At 42.2% G+C, this 20,533-nt stretch overlaps 2 protein-coding genes and 1 pseudogene across 2 annotated transcripts in view; 1 reads left to right on the top strand and 2 right to left on the bottom strand.

Moving 5' to 3' along the window:
* Positions 1 to 3,613, bottom strand: part of LOC133019012 (vacuole membrane protein 1-like) — a 60,081-nt pseudogene extending 56,468 nt beyond the window's left edge.
* A 1,985-nt stretch (positions 3,614 to 5,598) lies between these two features.
* Positions 5,599 to 8,131, top strand: ptrh2 (peptidyl-tRNA hydrolase 2). Its single transcript, XM_061086049.1, has 2 exons — positions 5,599 to 5,650; positions 6,822 to 8,131. The coding sequence occupies exons 1-2, from the start codon at positions 5,638 to 5,640 to the stop codon at positions 7,337 to 7,339; spliced, it is 531 nt and encodes a 176-aa protein (XP_060942032.1). The 5' UTR covers positions 5,599 to 5,637; the 3' UTR covers positions 7,340 to 8,131.
* A 697-nt stretch (positions 8,132 to 8,828) lies between these two features.
* Positions 8,829 to 20,533, bottom strand: part of cltca (clathrin, heavy chain a (Hc)) — a 31,560-nt gene continuing 19,855 nt past the window's right edge. The window contains exons 13-31 of the mRNA XM_061086203.1: positions 20,319 to 20,483; positions 20,015 to 20,195; positions 18,587 to 18,750; positions 16,714 to 16,839; positions 16,481 to 16,623; positions 16,054 to 16,288; positions 15,830 to 15,952; positions 15,596 to 15,741; positions 15,320 to 15,503; positions 15,037 to 15,229; positions 14,619 to 14,776; positions 14,258 to 14,530; positions 13,838 to 14,155; positions 13,417 to 13,548; positions 13,210 to 13,320; positions 12,947 to 13,117; positions 12,602 to 12,823; positions 10,739 to 10,814; positions 8,829 to 10,106 (exon numbers count right to left, since the gene is read on the bottom strand). Of these exons, the coding sequence (XP_060942186.1) occupies positions 9,973 to 10,106; positions 10,739 to 10,814; positions 12,602 to 12,823; positions 12,947 to 13,117; positions 13,210 to 13,320; positions 13,417 to 13,548; positions 13,838 to 14,155; positions 14,258 to 14,530; positions 14,619 to 14,776; positions 15,037 to 15,229; positions 15,320 to 15,503; positions 15,596 to 15,741; positions 15,830 to 15,952; positions 16,054 to 16,288; positions 16,481 to 16,623; positions 16,714 to 16,839; positions 18,587 to 18,750; positions 20,015 to 20,195; positions 20,319 to 20,483 (3,255 nt within the window). The 3' untranslated portion in view covers positions 8,829 to 9,972. The remainder of the gene's footprint in view (positions 10,107 to 10,738; positions 10,815 to 12,601; positions 12,824 to 12,946; positions 13,118 to 13,209; positions 13,321 to 13,416; positions 13,549 to 13,837; positions 14,156 to 14,257; positions 14,531 to 14,618; positions 14,777 to 15,036; positions 15,230 to 15,319; positions 15,504 to 15,595; positions 15,742 to 15,829; positions 15,953 to 16,053; positions 16,289 to 16,480; positions 16,624 to 16,713; positions 16,840 to 18,586; positions 18,751 to 20,014; positions 20,196 to 20,318; positions 20,484 to 20,533) is intronic.

Here is a 20,533-nt window from a genome sequence, read left to right as displayed (position 1 = left end):
TCCTGTGATTTATCGTCTGTGCAGCATTACAGGCTTCATTTGGTTTCTAACTGAAGACTCAACAATGACGCAGGAGGCCTTGATGGCACAGAGAGAGGCCCCTCCCATGGGGGACAATGTGTGTGTGTGTTTTTGTGTGTCAATGGGGGAGAGTGTGTAGAGAGACAACCATCTTATTCTCTTGTTGAGTGAAGAGCAACTATCACTATCACCATCATGAAAAACCCACATCACAAAAAAACTGTTTAGCTGTTGTCAACACTTCAGCAGCCTCTGCACATTAATATACTAAAATCATTATTTATATGCTGCATGACTAAACACGTGACAACCAAGTTTCATCTTTTGCTTTTTGCAGCTTGAATTCATGCAAAGATCCTCAATTGAATGAACTTTGTAAGATATAGGAAACATCTCAAGTGCAGCTTAGCTCCCAACCTCTGGACTCACCTCTGTATCCACTCTCTGAGAGAGATGAGCAGTTCCAGGCTGAAGTAGTGGAGCGTCAGTAGAGGTCTCCTCCTCAGCACCAGGGTTTCCTGCTCCTCCTCATCCCTCTGCTCTCTCTCATCCACAGCAGGCTCTGGGTCTATAGCCCCACATTGGGTATTGCATGGACAAACAAATAATCGTGATTTCATGTCTTTTCAAAGATGCTGCTGATGTGCTTCTGCATTGGACGCCTGTTTTTACCTGTCAGCCTTCCATTCTGATGCTCCTTGACGCCAACATGCCTCTGAGAGAGTTCGCTCTGCCATCTCGCTCACCATGAAGGAGTGCTGCTGAGAGTAGAGAGGGTAATCGCTTAGTACACTTGCCAAATCCCGGACTGACGCGTTCCCAGACTAACATTCAACAACACACAGCAACCCCAAACACACTGAAACATGTCTGTGTACACTCCCACGCGCCAGCTGACCAGCCAGTGTTTTCCTGCTGCTTCATCCTGCAGAGTACTGGGAACCCAATCAGGCATGTGCATGGCCTAATGAGGCCTAATTCAAGTAAATGTTTCTGTGTGCGCTCAATTATAAGTCTGCATCCCCTGGTGATTTAGAGACAATGGGTAAAAGAGCGTGTTGCAGTTTCCAGCTTATTGTTTCTTCCCGACATTGACTCAAAGGAGACCCATCTCTGAACTCATCTTCATACACATGGCCACAAGAGCGTCTCACTGCAGAGCCTCGGGCCTCCTAGGAATCTGTCAGTGAGCAGTGAGATGGGGACTCTGACAAGGAGGTATGCAGCTCACCATCTGGTGGAATTGTCAGTCACCCACACATGCACATGCACACACACACACACACACACACACACATACTGGTTTAATCCCTCTATCCTGTGCCCTAGGTCTGGGCCTCTGGCTCCTGTTTCCGTGCATTCACACTTACACATCACAGCCAGCCGTGACGTCTCCTTAAAGCATCTATACATTTCTTCTGAGGTTCTGAGAAACGCTTTGATTTTTTCCTCCCAATAACTTCAGTTTTTTCTGCAAAAGCAGTGACATTTCAAATGTTTTTTAAAATCTTGCTATAATGACAAGGAACAACTAAACCTATCCAATCCCTATGTAGGTGCAGCATGTTTCTGTGCTCAGTGTTATCCTGAAGGACAAACACACATACACATTCTGAGCACTGAACAAGAAGGCTGTGAGTTCACTGCGGTCGGATTTGTGCAATTGAAGGTTGACGGAGATAAATACTAATCTCTAGCATTTGGAGAGCCACTCTTGGCCCTCTCTGGGAACCACAAACTTAAGATTTTCATCAAAGGCTTTAAAGACTTGAGCACACTGTAAAAGCACTGTGTCATTTCCTTATGCACTATATTCTTTAATACACCCTATCATTACTCCACTTGTACTAAGGAGAACAGTCTGCAAACAAAAACAAACTTTAGAAAATTGCTGCCAAAAAGGTCACTTTGTTTGAAACCGGCACATACACAACTATGTGCTTTTTTCTACACAACAATAACTTTTGTTATAATTTCAATGCATTTTTCACTATAAATTCATAGTTAACAGTTCCATAACAACACCCCTGCTTGTGAGACACGGTAGCACAGCACTGCTGCCACACTTGATTGTGCAATAGCTTCCACCAAAACAACCCAGACCTGTTGAGTAACTCTTGTGCAAGGGACAATGAGAAATTTAAGACAGAGCACGTACACTTCAGGATGAGAAATCGAATAAGGTGTTATCATTTTCCATGTTTCAAACTCAGATAAACACACTGCACTGGATAATTTGACACTCACACTGTGTAAAGCAGAGCAGGGGTAGCAGTGCAACAGCTTGCTGTGAGCTGAGCAAAACTAAAATATAGAGAAAGAGTAAACTTACCTTTCATCTGATGCTTGATCAACAGTGAGATCTGGGCTCATGTGAGATCTGTGGAGCACCAGTGGCAATGTAGGGCAGCAGTGAGCTCTCCATGAACTGCATCACAACTGGAGTGCAGGGTGTGGTGATGGAGGGGGCCAGTGAGGGATAGAGAACTGATATAGGGTTGCCGGGGGAGGGGAGAGCAGGCTGACAGAAGAGAGACACAGAAAGAGGGAGAGATTTCATCTTTTGCCCGGTGGAACCTCCAGAGATCCAGTCTAATTACAGGTCTATAAATAAATAGATGTCTTTCCTGGAGCACACTTCTAACACTTCTCCATCCTCCGCGGGTTTCACACAAAGAGTGTGGCATGGATGGCATTTGGGCAAAGAGAACCTCGGCTAATTCCCCTCAAGACATCGCATTTTTTTCATAACTAGAGACGGAAGACCTCAGTGGTATTTGCATGTTTGAATTTCGTCTTGTTTATCAGCATGAGAGAAGCACTTTGTGGTGATTGTTCTCCACCGGGTCACTCAGTTCACTGACACAACTCTGAGTTTCTGAGTTACTGGCTCCTGGGACTAACTAAAAAAGGGTAGTGGGAGTAAGTTTCAATAGGAGACGACCTCCTGTGTTATTTGTAATATTTAAATGAAAGTGTATAAACTTAACATTGAAGCACTTTGTGAGAAAGGTGCTTCAAATTCAATTTTCTTACTGAAATTTCTTATTCAAGCTTAATATAGCTGATTATAGGAAGTTTTAAAGCAGGATCAGTTACATTCCACGAACTGTTGTAACATTTGGGCTTCAGGTAAAAACAAAGTCTCCAGTAAATGCATTTAAAACAATATCATTTATTTCCAACATAACACTGTTGTCAATACAATAGACCTCATGGGATTAGGGATAGGGTTAAGGTTAGGTTTAGGTCTAACCCTAAATTTGAATCAAAGTCCAGTCCGAATGAGGCAAGACGTCATTTCTGAGGTATTGGTTAGTGGTAAATGTGAATTGTGGTTAGGTTATGGTTACGGTTAGGAATCAATTGGTCATGGTTAAGGTTAGGAATAAGGTTTGATTAAGTTGTTCACAATGAATGGGAGACAATGCAAAGTTCTTTAAAGATTTAAGTGCTTAAGTAAAAGTACAAACAATTAGGCAAAAATGTACAAAGTTATAAGTATGATAAAGTAATAAATAAAAAATATGTAAAATTCACATTACTTGCCAATTACTCGATTATTCCCTGATGCTACCTTCTGCTTCATCATCATGAGTCTCAGCAGAGGCCTCCTCTGAATCCATGTCAGGTGTCTCTTCTTCACCAGTGGTGCTGCTGCTGCTGCAGGTGCACAATGATCTCATTCAAGGAGGCGGGGCCTAATGTTACCTGTCAGCTCTGATTGGATCAATGGACTAAATCCCCTCTCATCAATGATTTAAAATATAAATACAATGTGAACATGTAACACAATGCTTTGTAAAACATGATCTGGTAGAAAGTACATTTATTTGCTGATATGTGTGGTGGAGTAATAGGGAAAATTACCATAAAATAAATCAACTTTATTTAAGTGAATGGCAGATTCATGAAATATTAACTGAAGAACAGTAGCTGAGTACATGTACTTTGTTTTTCCCCAACACTTGCTGCATAAGAGTGAGTGAAGAAGAGGAGCAAGATATCAAGTGATCAAGTGGGTATCAGGGCAGATATGGATGATTTTTATCCCCAGTCTGGTTTCACAAAATAAAATCTGTCAATAAGAAACTGTATGTTTGTGTGTGTGTGTGTGTGTGTGTGTGTGTGTGTTTGTGTTTCTTTGTGGTGAACATGAGTGTTGAGCTGAGGACTGAGTGAGGCTAAGACCAGCTCCAGACAGGAGAGGGAGCTCTATGACTACATGTGTGAGTGTGGACCTGTGAACTGGCACCTGAGGAGATCTTTACAGAGACGGTGAGAATATGTATATCTCAACAGAAAAATTACAGAGCACAAGAAACACAGAGATCAAAATAAAGATAAAGATATGAATGAACCATTCTGTACTGCTATCATGAAGAAAAAAAGACTTGCCCACTGGCCATTTTCTGTTAAGCTCTTAAATTCACCATCCACGCAGATGAAGAACCAGTGTTCAAGCATTGTCTATAAATTAATAAGTCTATGTCCAGAATAAATCTCCCCTCCCCCATGTGTATCTATTAGAATATTATATCTGTAATATTCTTGGTTGATTTTGGATTCAGTTTGCAACAGCAGGTGCCAAATATAGGAAAAATGATGGATGATGAAAAAGGTTCTGTCTAGGAATTTCTCCTTCATGGCTCAGTTCTTCTTCATGTGGCTACACAACTGTTCCTGGTCCCTCTCTCCTCTCTCTCAACCTGTCCTCCTCTAAATCTCTCTCTCCTCTTTGCCACCCTCCTCACTTCCCTTTTTTCTCTGCTTACCCCAACCGGACGAGCTGCCCATATGGAGCTGCACACTAAGAGTTTTTCTCTCCACAGTCACCTTTGTGGAGCAGTTTTTACACATGGTTTAGATAAGTGCTATACAAATAAATCTACTATAATTATCTTTATTGTTATTATTAATATTAGGGCCCGAGCACCGAACGGTGGGAGGCCCTATTGAAATTGTAAGAATTATTATTATTATTACTGTCTAACTTTAATGTTGATAACTGAATACACTCAGACAAACAGAAAGCAAGAATTAAACTTAACACAGAGACAGAGATATATATACATATAAGCTAACTAAGGACAAATGAAAACATATGAATACAAATATGAAGGTACCTTCAGTGAGAATATTACAATGGGCGCACAGCTCTATAGTTGTGATAGTTTTGGTGTAGTTGTTGTTGAGGAAATATACAGATCCATTTCTTAAAAAAACAAACATTAAATCTACACAAATAGATATAATTACATTTATTGGAAACTTATTCTATTTGTATGTAGAGTTGGAAAAAAACGACCTAAAAGGAGATTTTCCAGAAGAGGTACAAAGTTAGACCAAATATTATCCAAGACAAATCCACAAGTATCTTATATGAATATAACAATTGAAGTTAATGGAGAATTAACATACTGCGTAACTTCAGCGGATAATAATTAAATGACCGTATTGACAAAAAAAATACATTTTGCGGGAGAGACCAAATTCCTAACCGCATTAACTTGTACTCGTATTTATCATATTTGATATGATAAGTCACTTTAGTCGCGGCGTTGTGACGTCATCAGCAAGGGCCCTCATAGAGTGGAGCCGACAGTGGAGCGTGGGATGTCTCCAGCAGGTTTGAATTAAAATCTCTGTGTTGATCCTGTTGTTCTTCTGGTGACACGTTGTGTGGTTAAATTGTGTTTACTGAGCTGAAGCGGTTGTTGGGACGTTACACGCTCCCGCCTCTAGCCGGGAAGCTAACGTTAGCCTAGCTAGCTCCAGCTTTAAAGTTGTTGTCAGTGCGTTTTAAACAAGTAGAAAACAGTTTGTTCATCAACAGCTGGAGACGAGGAGGTAACGAGGTGTGAAGCTGTGTGTCTCGTCTCAACTCGAGGGGAAAGAACTGTAAATACCCAAGTTCCTGCGGTGAAACTTCTTTGAATGAACTCTAATCTCAGTTTGTTCCTCTTCGCTCAGCACGTTTCCCTCGCCTCTAAACACCAAGTCCACACTGAAGGAGCTCCCATCTCCTGGAGAATCATCTGCTCATATCTCAGCTTTTCCTTCATGAGCTAGAGAAGTGCAGTTTAAATCGATGCATGAGATTAATCCCTATAACTTTCCCTGAGCCTCTTGATTCAATATTTGTTAGTGGACTTTTAATGTTCTCTTGTAGTGTCAAAGGAATTTTCAAAGTTGGTTATTAGATTACAGCTTGTTTTCATCAGCTTTCCCATTCAGTAAAATTAGATTCAATCTCATAATGGAGGATGATTCAGTAATACTTGCCATATTTTTCCTTGACAAATGTACATTTCCAAGAACCATACCAATATCCAGTTTATTTATGAAAGAATTGCCTCTTTATTTAGATTCTTTGAAACTGGAAATATATGAATATCTGTCATTAGCAGTTTCACTTAAGTAGTACTCAGACCAATATACATTTGATTTAATTCACATTTTCCTTTGAACTTTTTAATGATTCTACTTTTTGTCTCCCATTTGTTAATATTTAGTCGTTCATTCTCGGTTGAGCCTGTTTAATTTGTTAGGTTGCTCAGCCAATGTGGAGGAATAGTCCATTAAATGCAGAGGGATGAAGATTTGAGCATCTATACGTTTATGTTCAAGACAACTGAGGAAGATGATGTGGTCGAAAACTCGTGAATAGTTACTGAATTGGCCATGTGAGATGAGATTTCAAAGAAATAATGGCCACATGTCGTATTTATATATGTTTCTGTCCTAACTTCCTTATATGTGCATATATGTGACCTTTCCTGTGCTGTTGTTGTTGGCAGGTGTAAACATGGATTTGTTGTGTGGTCCGTTGGGTTTGGGCGTGGTAGCCGGACTGGGATGCGGGCTCCTTCTCGGTTGGCACCTTCGCCGCCGCTTCGCCCCAGTATCCAAGAGCCTGATGGAGGCGATGGGGAACGGCGAGGCCAGTGTGATGGAAGAAGGAGGCGAGTTCAAGATGGTCCTGGTGGTCCGTAACGACCTGAAGATGGGCAAGGGGAAGGCCGCCGCCCAGTGCTCCCACGCTGCCGTGTCGGCGTACAAGCAGGTCCAGCGCAGGAACCCCGAGCTTCTCAAACAGTGGGAGTACTGCGGCCAGCCCAAGGTGGTGCTGAAGGCCCCCGATGAGGACACCCTGATCGACCTGCTGGGTCGCGCCAAAGAGTTGGGGCTTCCTGTCAGCCTGATCCAGGACGCAGGACGGACACAAATTGCACCAGGGTCCCGCACTGTGCTGGGAATCGGCCCGGGCCCGGCAGATCTGATTGATAGTGTCAGTGGAGAGTTGAAGCTCTACTAGAGTTCCAGCTTCCACCCGTTGGACTCGCAAACAATTCCCTTTTGTAGATAAAACAATTTGGAACTTACAGCTGAGCTTTATTGAGTTTATATTTTTATATAAGACAATTATGTTTTAGAAATCAGTGACTCTTGGATCAGTTATAACAGCTTCATGTGTGTTTCTTTACTGACCGTCCTGTGACATGTGATGAAGACAATTTTATTGTTGGTTTCATTAAAATCTCAGCACTGTTAAATGACAGTTATGACCCATAGATTATCTTCTCAATGATAATCAATCTACAAAATAAATTGTGAAATTAGAAAAGTCTTCATATTGTAAAGTGTTAAATGCTTATTAAAACACTGCAGGTCACCGCATTGCAGCTGGTGAGCCACATGGATATCATGTTAATAGTGGACGTCTTGTAGATTTTGTTAAAAAACTGAAACGTATGAAATGTTTTTCCTGCTCTCATCTGCCCCATTAGCTACAACTGTGAAATACTTGATTCTCATTGTTACCTCCAGCAAGGAGCTTATGTTTTCACTCCTGTCCATGAGCAAGATTATGCAAAATTAATTTAGAAGATTACTACCAAACCTGGTGGAAGGATACGGTCTGCATCAGGGATGAACCCAGTACATTAATGTGCAGATCTAGAGTAAGAAAATGTTTTTCTTCATGTAACATTGAATAATCTGACGTTGCAGCCGATTTCTCAAGAACAATTCATGGAACTTGACGAAAAAGAATTGAGTAATTTAAGGGTGCACATCCAAATAAAAACCTGAATCTTGAGAATTTAAATGGATCAAGGGTGTGGGCTCTGAGGTTCATTCTAGTCTTAAGTGTGGATCTACTTCAATTTGAAAAGAGAGGACACATAAAAAATGGTGGTGTCTCGGCAGATCAGACTGGTTTACTCGATTTGTACCATCAGAGGGTGCTAGTACTTAATCTTTATTAGGTTTTATATCATTGTTGAACTGATAATATATTAATATATCAGACATTACACAGATTAGACAAACAGGAGGATGTTACAAACAGAATCCAAACACCAGAGTGCAGCTCCATCAACATTCAAATCTGAACCACATTCTGTTAATGGTTGGAATCTGTAGCATGTTCAAAAACCTGCGTTCTTTAAACATCTAGTGGGAGGGAAACCAGTGAGGTGGTTTTAAGATGCGACCACACCAGAACCAGTCACTGAGACTGGACTCCACCTGCTGTTGACTTCCAACTGAAAGCTTCACAAAATCAACGGTGTGTTTCCTTTGATCCTGTTTGGCTCAGGTCGACTCCCAGCTTCACCTTTGCCTTGTAAATTTGCACGGTAGGAAAATACCTTGGTTTGGAAATAGAGTCATCACATTGTTTTGTACGATGGTACTTTGGACTACAAACACGATACAAACTCTATGCACTCTACAGCCTCTGACATCACTTCCCTGTTTTCCAGAGGCAGACATAATAGTATATTCAAGACACAACCAGACTGTTCTTGACAAACAAGAAGCCTTTATTGTTAAGTGGAAAACAAAACTGCTGTTTCATTCATTATGATCCTGATAATGCACAATCAAGTATCTTTAAGTGCACAATTTCAATCTAAGGTAATTTAGATAAGAATATAAGCTCAAAGGAGTTAATGATCGATTTCTTGTATACACGCAAGCCTTGAATAAAAACTTCAAATTACCACAAGTCTGTGATACTGTGTGTGAAGACGATGAGCGGGTTGAACTGAAAAAGCTAAATGCGACACTCGACAGGAAGTGAGGAGCGTTAGGTTGGAAAGATCTCTCCTGCACCCTCAATAACAGATATCCAGAAGAAACAAACTGCAGCATAAAGAGGCGGCATGGGGCATGTTTGTCAAACAGGTCTGCAGTACCTCCTGAGATGGAATGGTCCCATGTTCGAGCATGTTTAAAGCACATGGCGATCGAACTGCAGATTTGTTTGGAGAGTCCTGCATAGGCTTTGCCGGAAAGAAAGAACCTTTCCTGAAAATCGTATGTAAAATACTCTCGGAATTTCGTCAAGAAATAACCCTGAAGTGTGAGTTTGGGGGACTTGACAGGTACGATGTAGTGTTCAGGACTGTGGTCAATGGAAGCGGCAGTCTTATGTTCAAATATAGAAGAACACAGTAGCAGTTTGTGTGTCTGAATATACAATAATTAAATGCATTTTACAGTCGGACAGAAGAAGCTGCTCACACACACAAAAGGAAAAAGAGGTTCTACATTAATTTCTTCTCACTACAGAGTGCAAATCAGATGCTTCACAACAGACCTTTTTTTTTTTTTTTTTAACTCGAAGAGGACTAGCTCTTCTCACAAGACCCCCCTGTTGTACATAAACCATTTCCCAATCAAATAAAATAAACAAAAGAAAAAAGAATCTAGTCAAAAAGGAATGTGAGAAAATTAATCTTTGTGATTCAATCTTTTCTTTGACGACAAATAAAACTGAGTCCTTCATGACAGTTTAAAATTGGAAAAAAGGTTTATCGGTATTATCCCGAGCTCCCTGCAGAGGGCAGAGAAACAGAAATGGTCTGGTGAAGGACTGTGGGAGATGGATGGATGGTCGCTCCGGCTTACATGTGGAGAGGGGGGGTGGGGGGGTGGGGGTCTTTACATGCTGTAGCCGAAGCCCGGCTGAGCTGCCGGCTGAACGTATCCTGCAGGTGCCTGGTAGCCGTAGCCGTAGGCTTGCTGAGGGGGCACGGGGACGGTGGGACCCGCCGTCAGCATCAGCTGTGGTGTGCCTACAACGGGTCAGACATGGAAAACATGTCAGATTCAATAAAACTACATTGTCAACATCTTGTTAGTTTTTCAGCTGTGCAACCATAAAGCAGCAAATAGAATGGTATTCAGTGCAGAGTATACAGTCTCCTAAATGTGCCAGACACTGAATCATATATTTTATGGGTCAGTGGGGTCACCTCCTATCATAATCACTTTCGGGAATGTGTTAATCTTGAGCACAATCTGATGTTATAAGCCAAGGAATAACCCTGCACGATGCAACGTGATCTGTGTCCTGAATATGATGTTTGGTTTGACCACAGGTGAGGTGGATAGTGAGTAATGTAAGAGTCAGCCCCCAACAGAGTGCTGTTGAAATAGGTGGGATTCATGCAGAGAAATGTCATATATTTCTATATCTAGCAACATTTTAATCAGCTGATGACACAGCAACAAAGGTAAAAATAAAAAATGCAATGTTTAATAGTATTAAACTCATAATAAATCCTTAAAGAAAAACTTTGTTGCTCATGAATATTTAATACTTTAGAGAAAAAAATATTTTTCTGATACTGTAGTGACTGTGCAGTGCGATGATGAGTTGGTGAATATCGATGATGGTGAACTAGCATATATGGGAGGTCATTACCGTAGACGATGGGTTGCGTCTCTGTTGCCTGCTCCTCCTCTTTCCTTACGGACTCTGAGGTTTCTAGATTATCTACCTGCAAGGAGAAGAAATAGGTACATTTAGGACAAAGCCAATGTTACAAGTAAACAACATACTGAAGAAGTTTAAAAATAAAAACAGCTATGTGTACAGTACATTCAATTTCCTGACAAGGCTCGCCAATCTATGTGAATTTCACTGAGAAGCACGACAAAATGAAACCAGACAGAATACAACGTGATTAAACCAGAACTATTTGCTTTTGTTTTTGGTTTTCACACTTTATACACAGAATGCAGATGTCCATACACCTTGTACTGAACAGCAGCAATAACATTAAGTTCAACTGATCATTTTCATTCCTCATGTTAGATTCCTCTGGTGCCTGACTGACGGTGAGAAAACCCCCACTAGGGAGTTCTTTAAAAAGAAACAAAGGACGTCTTCAGGCAGCACATCAGATGCAGCAACAAACGTACACATCCGTGCTCAGTGGGAAGCAGCAGCGTGTGGATGCAGTTTTTTTTTTCTACAGTTAAAAGTCAGAGCTCACTCAGCAGTGCACTTAGATGCATGTGTTCGTCATTCACTTTTGCCATGCCTCTTTTTGATGAACAGCAGATTATTTCTGTTCTCTGCACAGCTTCAACAGGCCTAAGCTTCACGATCCCATGCTCTGTGTGTTACAGCGCCGGCTGCCAATGACTGGCTGCAGCACGGAGATGGGGGTGAGGAGGAGGGAGAGCGGGGGTTAGTCTCGTGCCGGGAGCTCATAACTGGTCAAAGGTTTCAAAAGAAAACCAGGCACAACCAACAGGCTCCTTTCACATGTTACGCATGCTTGTTCCAGTTAGTGAAAATGAAGTCAAACCATCAAAATACATCAACACAAACACACAGCTGTATATTGTGTAGTGTCATTGACTGTGAGGAATACTAGTTGAAGCTGATCCACTTTTTAGCAGCAAGTAAAAAATAAAGTCAGACCGTAAAATAACCACGATTTAAGCAATTAATTCTGCATTTTCTCCATCAACCTAGCTGGATGGGCAACATATTTTAGTTTAACTTATAATTGAATACGTTTTGCTGCCTGCTTCTACTTTACAACAAAGGGCAAACTAATTTTACTAAACATGCACCTTCTAATCTGATGCAAAGTGAGTTAACTAGGTTTCAATCGTTTCTCACTAAGAAACAGAAGGGTGTCTTTTCTCTTGTGATATTCCCTCCTTAAAACATCATCTTATTCCTCATCCATAAGTTACTGCTCTTTCACTCTAGTCTTTGTACCTGTCACTCAATCTGTTGCATGTGAGAAAGACGTGGGAAACGCTGTTCTATATATTTAGATATATGGTACAAAACAAACGGTATCTAAAACGACGCCTTGCGAATACTATGCATCAGCCTGAAAGATGTCTCAGAGACTGTGGAAGTGAGAGTGTAATGCGTGGTATAGCTAAAACCATGCACACTCAAGGCTGCAGTCTTCCAAGCTCAATACTAATAGCTTTTAACTTTCACCTGTCCTGTAACTGCATCGACCTGGAAGAGAAGAGGTGCAGCATAGTAGAAGAAAATTAAAATAATTTCCCCCATAAAGAAAACTGGTAAAGAAGGAAGACTAACAGAAAGCCATCATGAAGTATTTGAAGCTTGTTTCATATTAAAAATAAAGTGTGGGGGAGAATTTTCTGATTGTTTGTGGATATTTACATCGGCTTTGTTCGACTCTGACCAGATGACTTCATTTTTACAACAATACTGCCTGCATTTAAATTAAAAACATTTAATTCCCAGTTCAGTTAACGCCAGCCTGAAGAGACGCAGCTGACCCACCTTGCTGAGGTATTCCCTCATGACCTGAATGAAGTATGGCATAGAAAAGTCCATGATGTTGTGCCTCCAGGCGGTCTCCAGAACCACGTCAGGCCGCAGCAGGTCATAGCAGGTAAACAGGCAGGCGGCGAAACACTCCCTCTTGTTCTCCATGAGGAACCAGGACAGCAGCTCCTCAGCCAGCTCTGTGTCCTTGGACTCTGATGCATACTGCATGGCATCCTGCAGGGGACACAGGAGAGCACAGACAGATTTAGGAATAGTCTCAAGTCAATTGTAGCAGTTCATCTGAAATATAAGTGTGGACGATTGAACCATGATTTGAAAAAGAAAGGTGAAAAGCACCTTATAGAGTTTATCCTTCTTGCAGAGTTCCACACTCTGTTTCCAGCGGTTGTTGCCCTTGAAGAGGTAGGCGGCGATTCGCCTGAACTCAATCAGCTCGTGCTTCTCCAAGCGCTGGGCCAGCGAGATGTTGTCAAAGTTGTCGTAGGCATCTATTGATGTTCTCAGTGCCTAACAGGAGTGACATAAACAGTAAATGAAATGCAGGTTGAAATTCAGAGATTGAGTAAGATTTGATTCAATACCGTGGTCCTCCCTCTTACCTGATAGTCCTCCTCTATGATGAAGAGATTGTTAAGTGCTTCATTGACTGATTTGTTGTTGTGGCTCTGTACTGACCGTAGGTATGGTTTGACCAGAGGCAGCTGTTTAACCTGTGAACATGGAGTACAATCATAATATCAATCCTGGCAATCATAGAACATCTCAATCATACTCCTTTATCATTATCAGAGTGTATTGATGGGTACCTTGCTGAAGAAGTTGACAGCACGGGAGTGGTCCAGTCTGGGAGAAAGCACTATGAGCAAATCATTCAGTAACAAGGGCTTGAACTCCAGATAGAACTGGGTGGCTTTGTAGTACAGCTCCACGTTGGCCACCTACACAGGGTTCAGAGGGAAAGAGAATTATTTTAAGATGATTAACATTGGATCAGGACATAAAGTGCAACATGAGACATGAAGCTGATTATAACTCTGCAGTATAGCAGCCTTTTATAATGTTATAATATAAGGAATAATAAATAAATTCACTATTGAACTGAAGAGAACAGCCGCAAGTAATCCTCGTTTTACATTTTACATTAATGTCATTTCAACTAAAAACATGAATACAATCAGTATTTAAAAAATTTAGCAAACAAAATAAATGTGTGATATCAAACTGTACCTTTGTGATGATGTCTTTGAACTGTCCCTCTTTCCAGGCGTCTGACGGATGGTTCATCATGGTGATGATGGCGTTGTCGAACTCCTCATACTTGTCGTAGAGGAAGACCAGCTCAGCCCACAGGTGCGCCTGCTCTGCTGCCCTCAGCACCTTTGGAATGTTAACTCTGGACCAAAAGAGCTCCAGGTGCTCTCTCATCTTCTGGGGCTTGAACTTGGAGTAGAGGATGGCCAGCTCTGTGAACATCCCCATGTGAGCGCGCTCCAGGCCCAGGGCGGCTTCCAGCATTGTGATCAGCTCCTCAAAGTAACCGCGGTCCTGAAAGAGAGTGGAGAGGATTTTTATTTGGTAAATGTGAGTTTATGTATGTGAACTAAGTTTTTATAAATGCGCAAAATAAGGGCTTAATTTCCTGCTTACCTGGTAGTAGTTGATCAGCTCCTCCAGCTCATCAGCATGAACCACAATGTGGAGACCACACATCTGGGCCAGTCTGAACTCCTTTCCATCCACGCAGGCGAAGCACACCTCTTTCCAGGTGCGGGTGCTGTTGGCCTTACGGGCGCCGTCCACTGCAGCCTGGTACTCCCCAAGGTGCACGAGGGTCGAAGCCAAACGGCCAAAGTTGGAGACATTGTTGTACAGCAGCTTTGCGGCATCGTACATTTTCTCATCATAACAGCGATCACCGACCTGCGGGAGAGATTCAATAAAGATTCACTGTGTCATGGTGTTGACCTGACTGCTGCTTCACAGAGTCTGGTGTGAGAGTGAGGCTAACCTGCTGGATGTGAGCATTGTTGGGTCCATTAATAAACTCTTCCAGTTCTGCAAGGCGATTGGTTTTGGCCAAAGCAAAGATGAGCTCTGTTTCAACGTAGGACTCGCGGGCCTTCTTACGAGCCATCTGAAGAAATTTGACCAGGTCCTCCCAGTTACCTGAAACACATGGACAGTAACATCAAGGTGCGTTTCCACAGGAATCCACCTCTTTTTTGGAGTAGATGTGGAAAACTACCTTGACTGCATTGTACGCCAATACTGACTAATAATGCAACTTTCAGCAAATACCCCTGTACAATAAACTTCACAAATAAGCTGATGTGTTCCATATTGATTTAAATTCATGCGGCGAATGAATAAAAAACTCTGCTTCAGTTCATAGTGATTGATGAGGTCACAATAAGTTCTCTCCTTACCACTTTTATCAGCAGCCTGCACCACTTCCATGTACGCAGAGGGGTCATCAGCTTTGATGTAGGAGTCGATGGCCTCCTTAACTAGGCCTTGCTGTAGCTGAGCCTTAGCCAGCTGGCTCCACACAGCTGGCTCATTGCAGCGTTCTGCAAACTCATAGGCCCGGTCCAGGTTGTTAATATGCTCGATCAGCACCTAAGGAGGAAAAAAAACAAAACCTTAACAATCAACACTTTAACCAATCATTAAGTTATTAGTCTAGCTGTATAAGAGATAATGACCAACCTGCACAGCAGAGGTGTTGACGTCAAACTTCTTGAAAATGGCAAACGCCTCCTCAAAGAGCTCGTTGCTGATGGCGATGTTTGCGATATCAGGAGCGTCATAGTTGTCTAGCCTGCTGATGTACTCCATCACACGAGTGCGGTCAGCTTTGATAGCGGTCAGGATCAGCAGATTCTGCAGATTTCTGTGGGAGTGAGAAGACACAGAACTTTTAGCACACTTTCATTTTGGGATTCTGGACAACAGTGAAAACCTTGACGTGTTAATGCTACATACCTGTGTTCACTGAAGACGGAGTTGTCCAATACAATCTTCTCCAGCAGCTCAATGAGCTCATTCGGTAAATCTGCGGTCATGAAGGCCTTGACTGTGACTGACACCTCCTCTGGGTCCTGGGTTTCTGACAGTGCTGTTTGCACCACCTGAGAGCAGGTACAAGGGAACAGAAGTTTAGAAACGCATAAGGCTCCTGTAATGGATGAGATGAAACTTGCCTTGAGTTTAGTTTACCTGGTCAATGAGTGGTCTTCTGAAGGGGTTGGTCTCGAGCAGCACGCTAGCCCACAGCTCGGGATCTTTGCGACGGACCAAATAGCGAGAAAGGCTCTTGAACAGGGAGTTCTCATTGCAGACCTGATGAGGAAGAAAAACACAATTAAATACAATAGCAAAGGCAGTAAAATGCAGCACATTTAGACACATAGTCAGAGGCCAAAACAACGATTCATCCTCACATTGATCAGCTCCTGGTCGCACTGTCCTCTCTCATAGGCCACACAGGCCAGGTGGGGGTCTCTCTTCTCGCAGTACTTTCCCACCACACGGCTGTCATAGAATGGGTTTTCCCGCAGGAAGCGTTCTGGGTTGTTGTTGCTGTCGATGTAGATCTTGGCGAGGGCATTGTGGGTGGCTGGCTCTTCGCAGCCTTCATGGATACGAGACTCCAGCCATGGCAGCAGCAGCTTCAGTCTGTGTGACAAAGAGTTTCACAGTACAAGTCAGATCCTATTTGGGACAATGGATGGTGATCCACTTTGGGATCAGTATTTGTTTTAATGCCTTTAATTTAGATTACTGTAATTTATCAATTATTTTATCTTTAAAACCATTGTCATCACAACATGTATTGATCTGAAACATTCATTTGGAGCAGTGCAGCACCTGTTTCTCTTTTCAACCTCAGCGACCAGTTCATCGGTGGAGAACTGTCCCCTGACGACCAGGATCAGACTCTTAATGACATCCTCGGAGCAGTCCACGTCCAAGAGACCACCAACCACAACAGGCAGACGGCTAGGGTTGACCTGGAACACAATCAATCTCATTTAGCTTTTGTCTGTAATGTAAGGATGCTGTGTAATAGTAATTTCTGTGTTTTTTGCAGTGAGCCATACCTTCTGAACATAGATCTCAATGTACTTCTGCAGGTTGTTGCGATACAGGTAGAGGACCAGGTCATGGACAAAGTCGAAACGGTCACAAACGATGATGAGCGGCAGCTGGTCGGTGAGTTTGGCTTCCTGTTCGCCACAAAGAGCGGAGGGAGAGAGTCAGCGATATGGAAACCAACAAAAAAACAACTACAAGGGCGACAAAACAGCAGCCAAACTTAATACACCACAGGAAACTCTTAGTTAAATTATGACTCATTTCTGTTCGATGGATTTTCCAGGTGCATTTTCCAGGTAAATCAACCTCCAAATACACTATACAATGTCAAAGGGGGAAACAAAGTAAAAGGTTTGCCACTACAACAAATTGATGGCACACTTCACAGGCTAGAGGATGATCGATGTAAACTAATGTGTTTCACATTAGAACGAGACCTCTAACCTAAAGCAGCTTTCTTTCTCATTAGGAGGACAGCTGTAAGTTGCCAGGTCACCATCACTAGTCCTCTATCCTACAATGCACTGGAGTGCATTGCCATCCACACTCATACAGGATTAACAAACTGGGATTGTGCACCATTGTTAATATTACCCAAGAACATGCTGCACGGACTAGAGGCTCTGTTACAGGACAACACACTGACCACACAGACATCTTGAATGTCCTTAAACTTCTCAATAAGGAGCACATGCTCCTAACTTGTCCAGCAGTCAAACAGAAAACATTCAGCACTATGTTGTACGCCAAGAAACTTGTTACACCCCAGTGGGTGTATGGATTGCAGTGTATGAGCAAATAGTGCATGTCTGCATAAAAATCCCAGTTTCAATCCTGTGCCTAGAGTTAAGGATCAAGGATGAAAAAACAGGCTTGGTTTGGCTCTGTGAGCAGGGATAGATTTACCTGATACATGTCCTGCCATTCAAAAGACAAAGGAGAAAAGCACAAAAGATAATTGACTGCCATCAGGACAGTTGGCTGAACATTTTTAACCGATACAGGCTAATTGCTGTGGATCTGCTTGTAATGATGGTAGTAATTTCTAATTCGTAGGAAGTGTTAATCTGTTAACACTGTCTTTTAATAACATGAAGCATTTCAAAGGTTAAATATAGGATATTAACTGCCACAAGATGTTGCTTGATGGATGAATGAAAAGCATTGTTAGCCACATCTTGCCCCTCCCTTTCTTTTCTTGGCAAGGTGTTGCAGTGTTGCAAAGCCCCTTTAAAACGGCCCCGAAACACAATCGAAACTGAGTAAAGTTGCAGTGTGTACACGCGAACCAATAAAAAGACAATCCAGGTCAGATTGGGTCGGCTGGAATCCACTCTCACCAGGCCTGCACAATATATCCGGTTAGCATATCTAGCATCAGTAGCATAGCTGTGCGATGCTGTGTGTAGACCAAAGACCGTTAAAAAATGAAGTGTAGCCACAGAGTTTCTGCTTTAAGAGCTCCATGGTGGGTGGGAGACATGTGTGTTTGAAGTACTGTACAGAAAGGTGGCAAAAAAAATGTGTGTGTCCACCAGGGTGTCATGCTTGATCATAGCTGCAGAATTCTCACTTCATAAACATGCGAAGGCCAACTGTATCACAGAGGGACTAACACACACCTGTACATGCACTAATAGAAACATGCTTGCAAAGCTCTGCTCACAACACACTGAGAGGGAGTGTGACTTTGTTCTCTTCTCAGGGTGCCGTTACATAACTGTGTTTATACAACAAACAGTTGTTGGCTCCTATATCATATATACATAGCCTTTAAATATAAGCTAGGAGCTATGATATGCGATATGAATGAAAGCAGACTGCAACTGTGGAAGACAGAAGAAAGCAGTAGTTGTTGTGCTGTCGCTTCAGATTTACCTTGAGGAAGTTTTTGACGCGCTCAGGGTCGTAGCAGTTGCTCTCTCGACAGATCCTCTCCACCTCTTTGATCTGGCCTGTCTTGCAAGCGGCCTGGATGTATTTGAAGTGAACTTCAGGGTCCTGACTGAAGTTCACAATAGAGCCCAGGAAGTAGAACAGACCTGAGACAAAGAAAGGTCCATTTAAAAAAGACTCAAACAACATGCAAGACATCAGCTCCCTTTGATCTAATGACAGCATTATAGATACACTAATACATACTGAAAAAAAACATTATATCAATTGAAATTAAAAAGTAGCTCCATGACTTCAGACTCCAAATAGCTTACTTATTAACCTTTACTAGAGGTGGAGACATTTTTCAATTCTTTGATGCGGATCACTCTGCAACGATGCAGAGACAGAACATAATCGATTTTCTGCTACATTTCTTTTTCAGCAATGTCCAGCGGCTGCATAATTATAACCACCACTGCTTCAGGACAGATGCATAATTAAGGTCCAGTCGTCTTTTACCATGTCAGAGTCTCCTGTGTTAGTGTACCCCTTCCAATCTACCACTGACCTGAGCTCACTTTACACCTTAACAAAAAACACCAACACTATTAAGTTATTAGGACCTGAATAGTACTGATCAGTTCTAAGTGTGAGTGATAAGAAAAGAGCAGGGGGGCAGAGTCACTTGTTGCCCAGCAGGGCCAGGCGGGGCCACCCTGATACAGTAAAGGCTAAATATGCAGCACACAAGCCTAAACTTAATAAATTTCAAATCAATGTTGAGAGCACTGACCACTGTTGTAGATTGACTCTTGTAGTGCAATTTTTGAATTGAAAAACTTATTATGTAAATTACAGCACACATGTAGATGCCCGCCTCTAGTAATACAAAAATGAATCCTGTATAGAAATAAAATTCTTTGATGCGTCGATAATGGTTCTGTCATTGAATCGTAGCCCTCTGAATTGAAAGGTGCCTGGAGATTCCCACCTCTAACCTTGAAGCTACGTTATTTCCACTTATAGGTTATTTCATTAAGAGTATAAGTGGCAATACATTGTGTACAATCTACTGATTGTCCTGCTTCTCCTCTGACCTAGTTCTGTAATTGATAGCTGGGGAACATCTATCTTAGTACATGGGCAGGAGGGTATGGAGGGAATGGCTGCATAACTAAGAGATAAGTCAAATGTTATCTAATGTCTGGCTGTAGACAGGAATATGGAGGTTAATTGCCCCATCCCATTATATTGCTACTATTCAATACTTTGTCTCTCTGACTGACCAAGCAATGCAATCAGTGTCTACGAACTTCAAAAATGTCCAATATTCTTATCGTCTGAATTGCTGACTACAGTAAAAGAAAAAAAAGGAAAGATTTAAATATCAAATGAAGCAGTATGCTTTCATTAAATCTTTGATCTCACCTTCAAAGCTCTTGAATGACTCAAAGAGCTCAGTGAGAGACTGTGTGCTGAGCTGCTCGTGGTACTTGGAAGCCACCTGGACACAAATCTGCAGGTTCTGGCGGATGTTGGCCGACAACATGGCCCTGAGGCACTCCAGAGAGTCTTCGACTGACAGCGAGCCAAAGAAGTTCACCAGCCACTGAAAGTGCAGGAGGAAATTTGAATTTAGTTCGTTGGTTGTCCAACATGTAAGAAATTGACAACAAAGAATATTTTCTTCTAGTTTTAATTTAATTATCGTCAGTTGGTGAGTGTAGCCTACCTCTGGGTTGAGCAGGTGTGTGTGCACAACAGCGCGCTTGATGTCGTACAGGTCAGTGTAGTGCTCCAGCGCCCTTTGCAGGAGTCCGGCCTTCTCACACAGCTGGGCGATGTGGGGACGATCGTAGTTGGTGAACATTTGGTTGCCTAGGATAGCATCAGCAACCTGTACCCATGACATAAAGAAACAAAAAAGTTATAAATTATTTCTCCGTT

The sequence above is a fragment of the Limanda limanda genome, chromosome 14 (genome assembly GCF_963576545.1).
Source record: "Limanda limanda chromosome 14, fLimLim1.1, whole genome shotgun sequence".
In the NCBI taxonomy this organism is placed as follows: domain Eukaryota; kingdom Metazoa; phylum Chordata; class Actinopteri; order Pleuronectiformes; family Pleuronectidae; genus Limanda; species Limanda limanda.
Note: the sequence above shows the minus strand (reverse complement) of the source record. Positions and strands in the feature narration are given on the sequence as shown.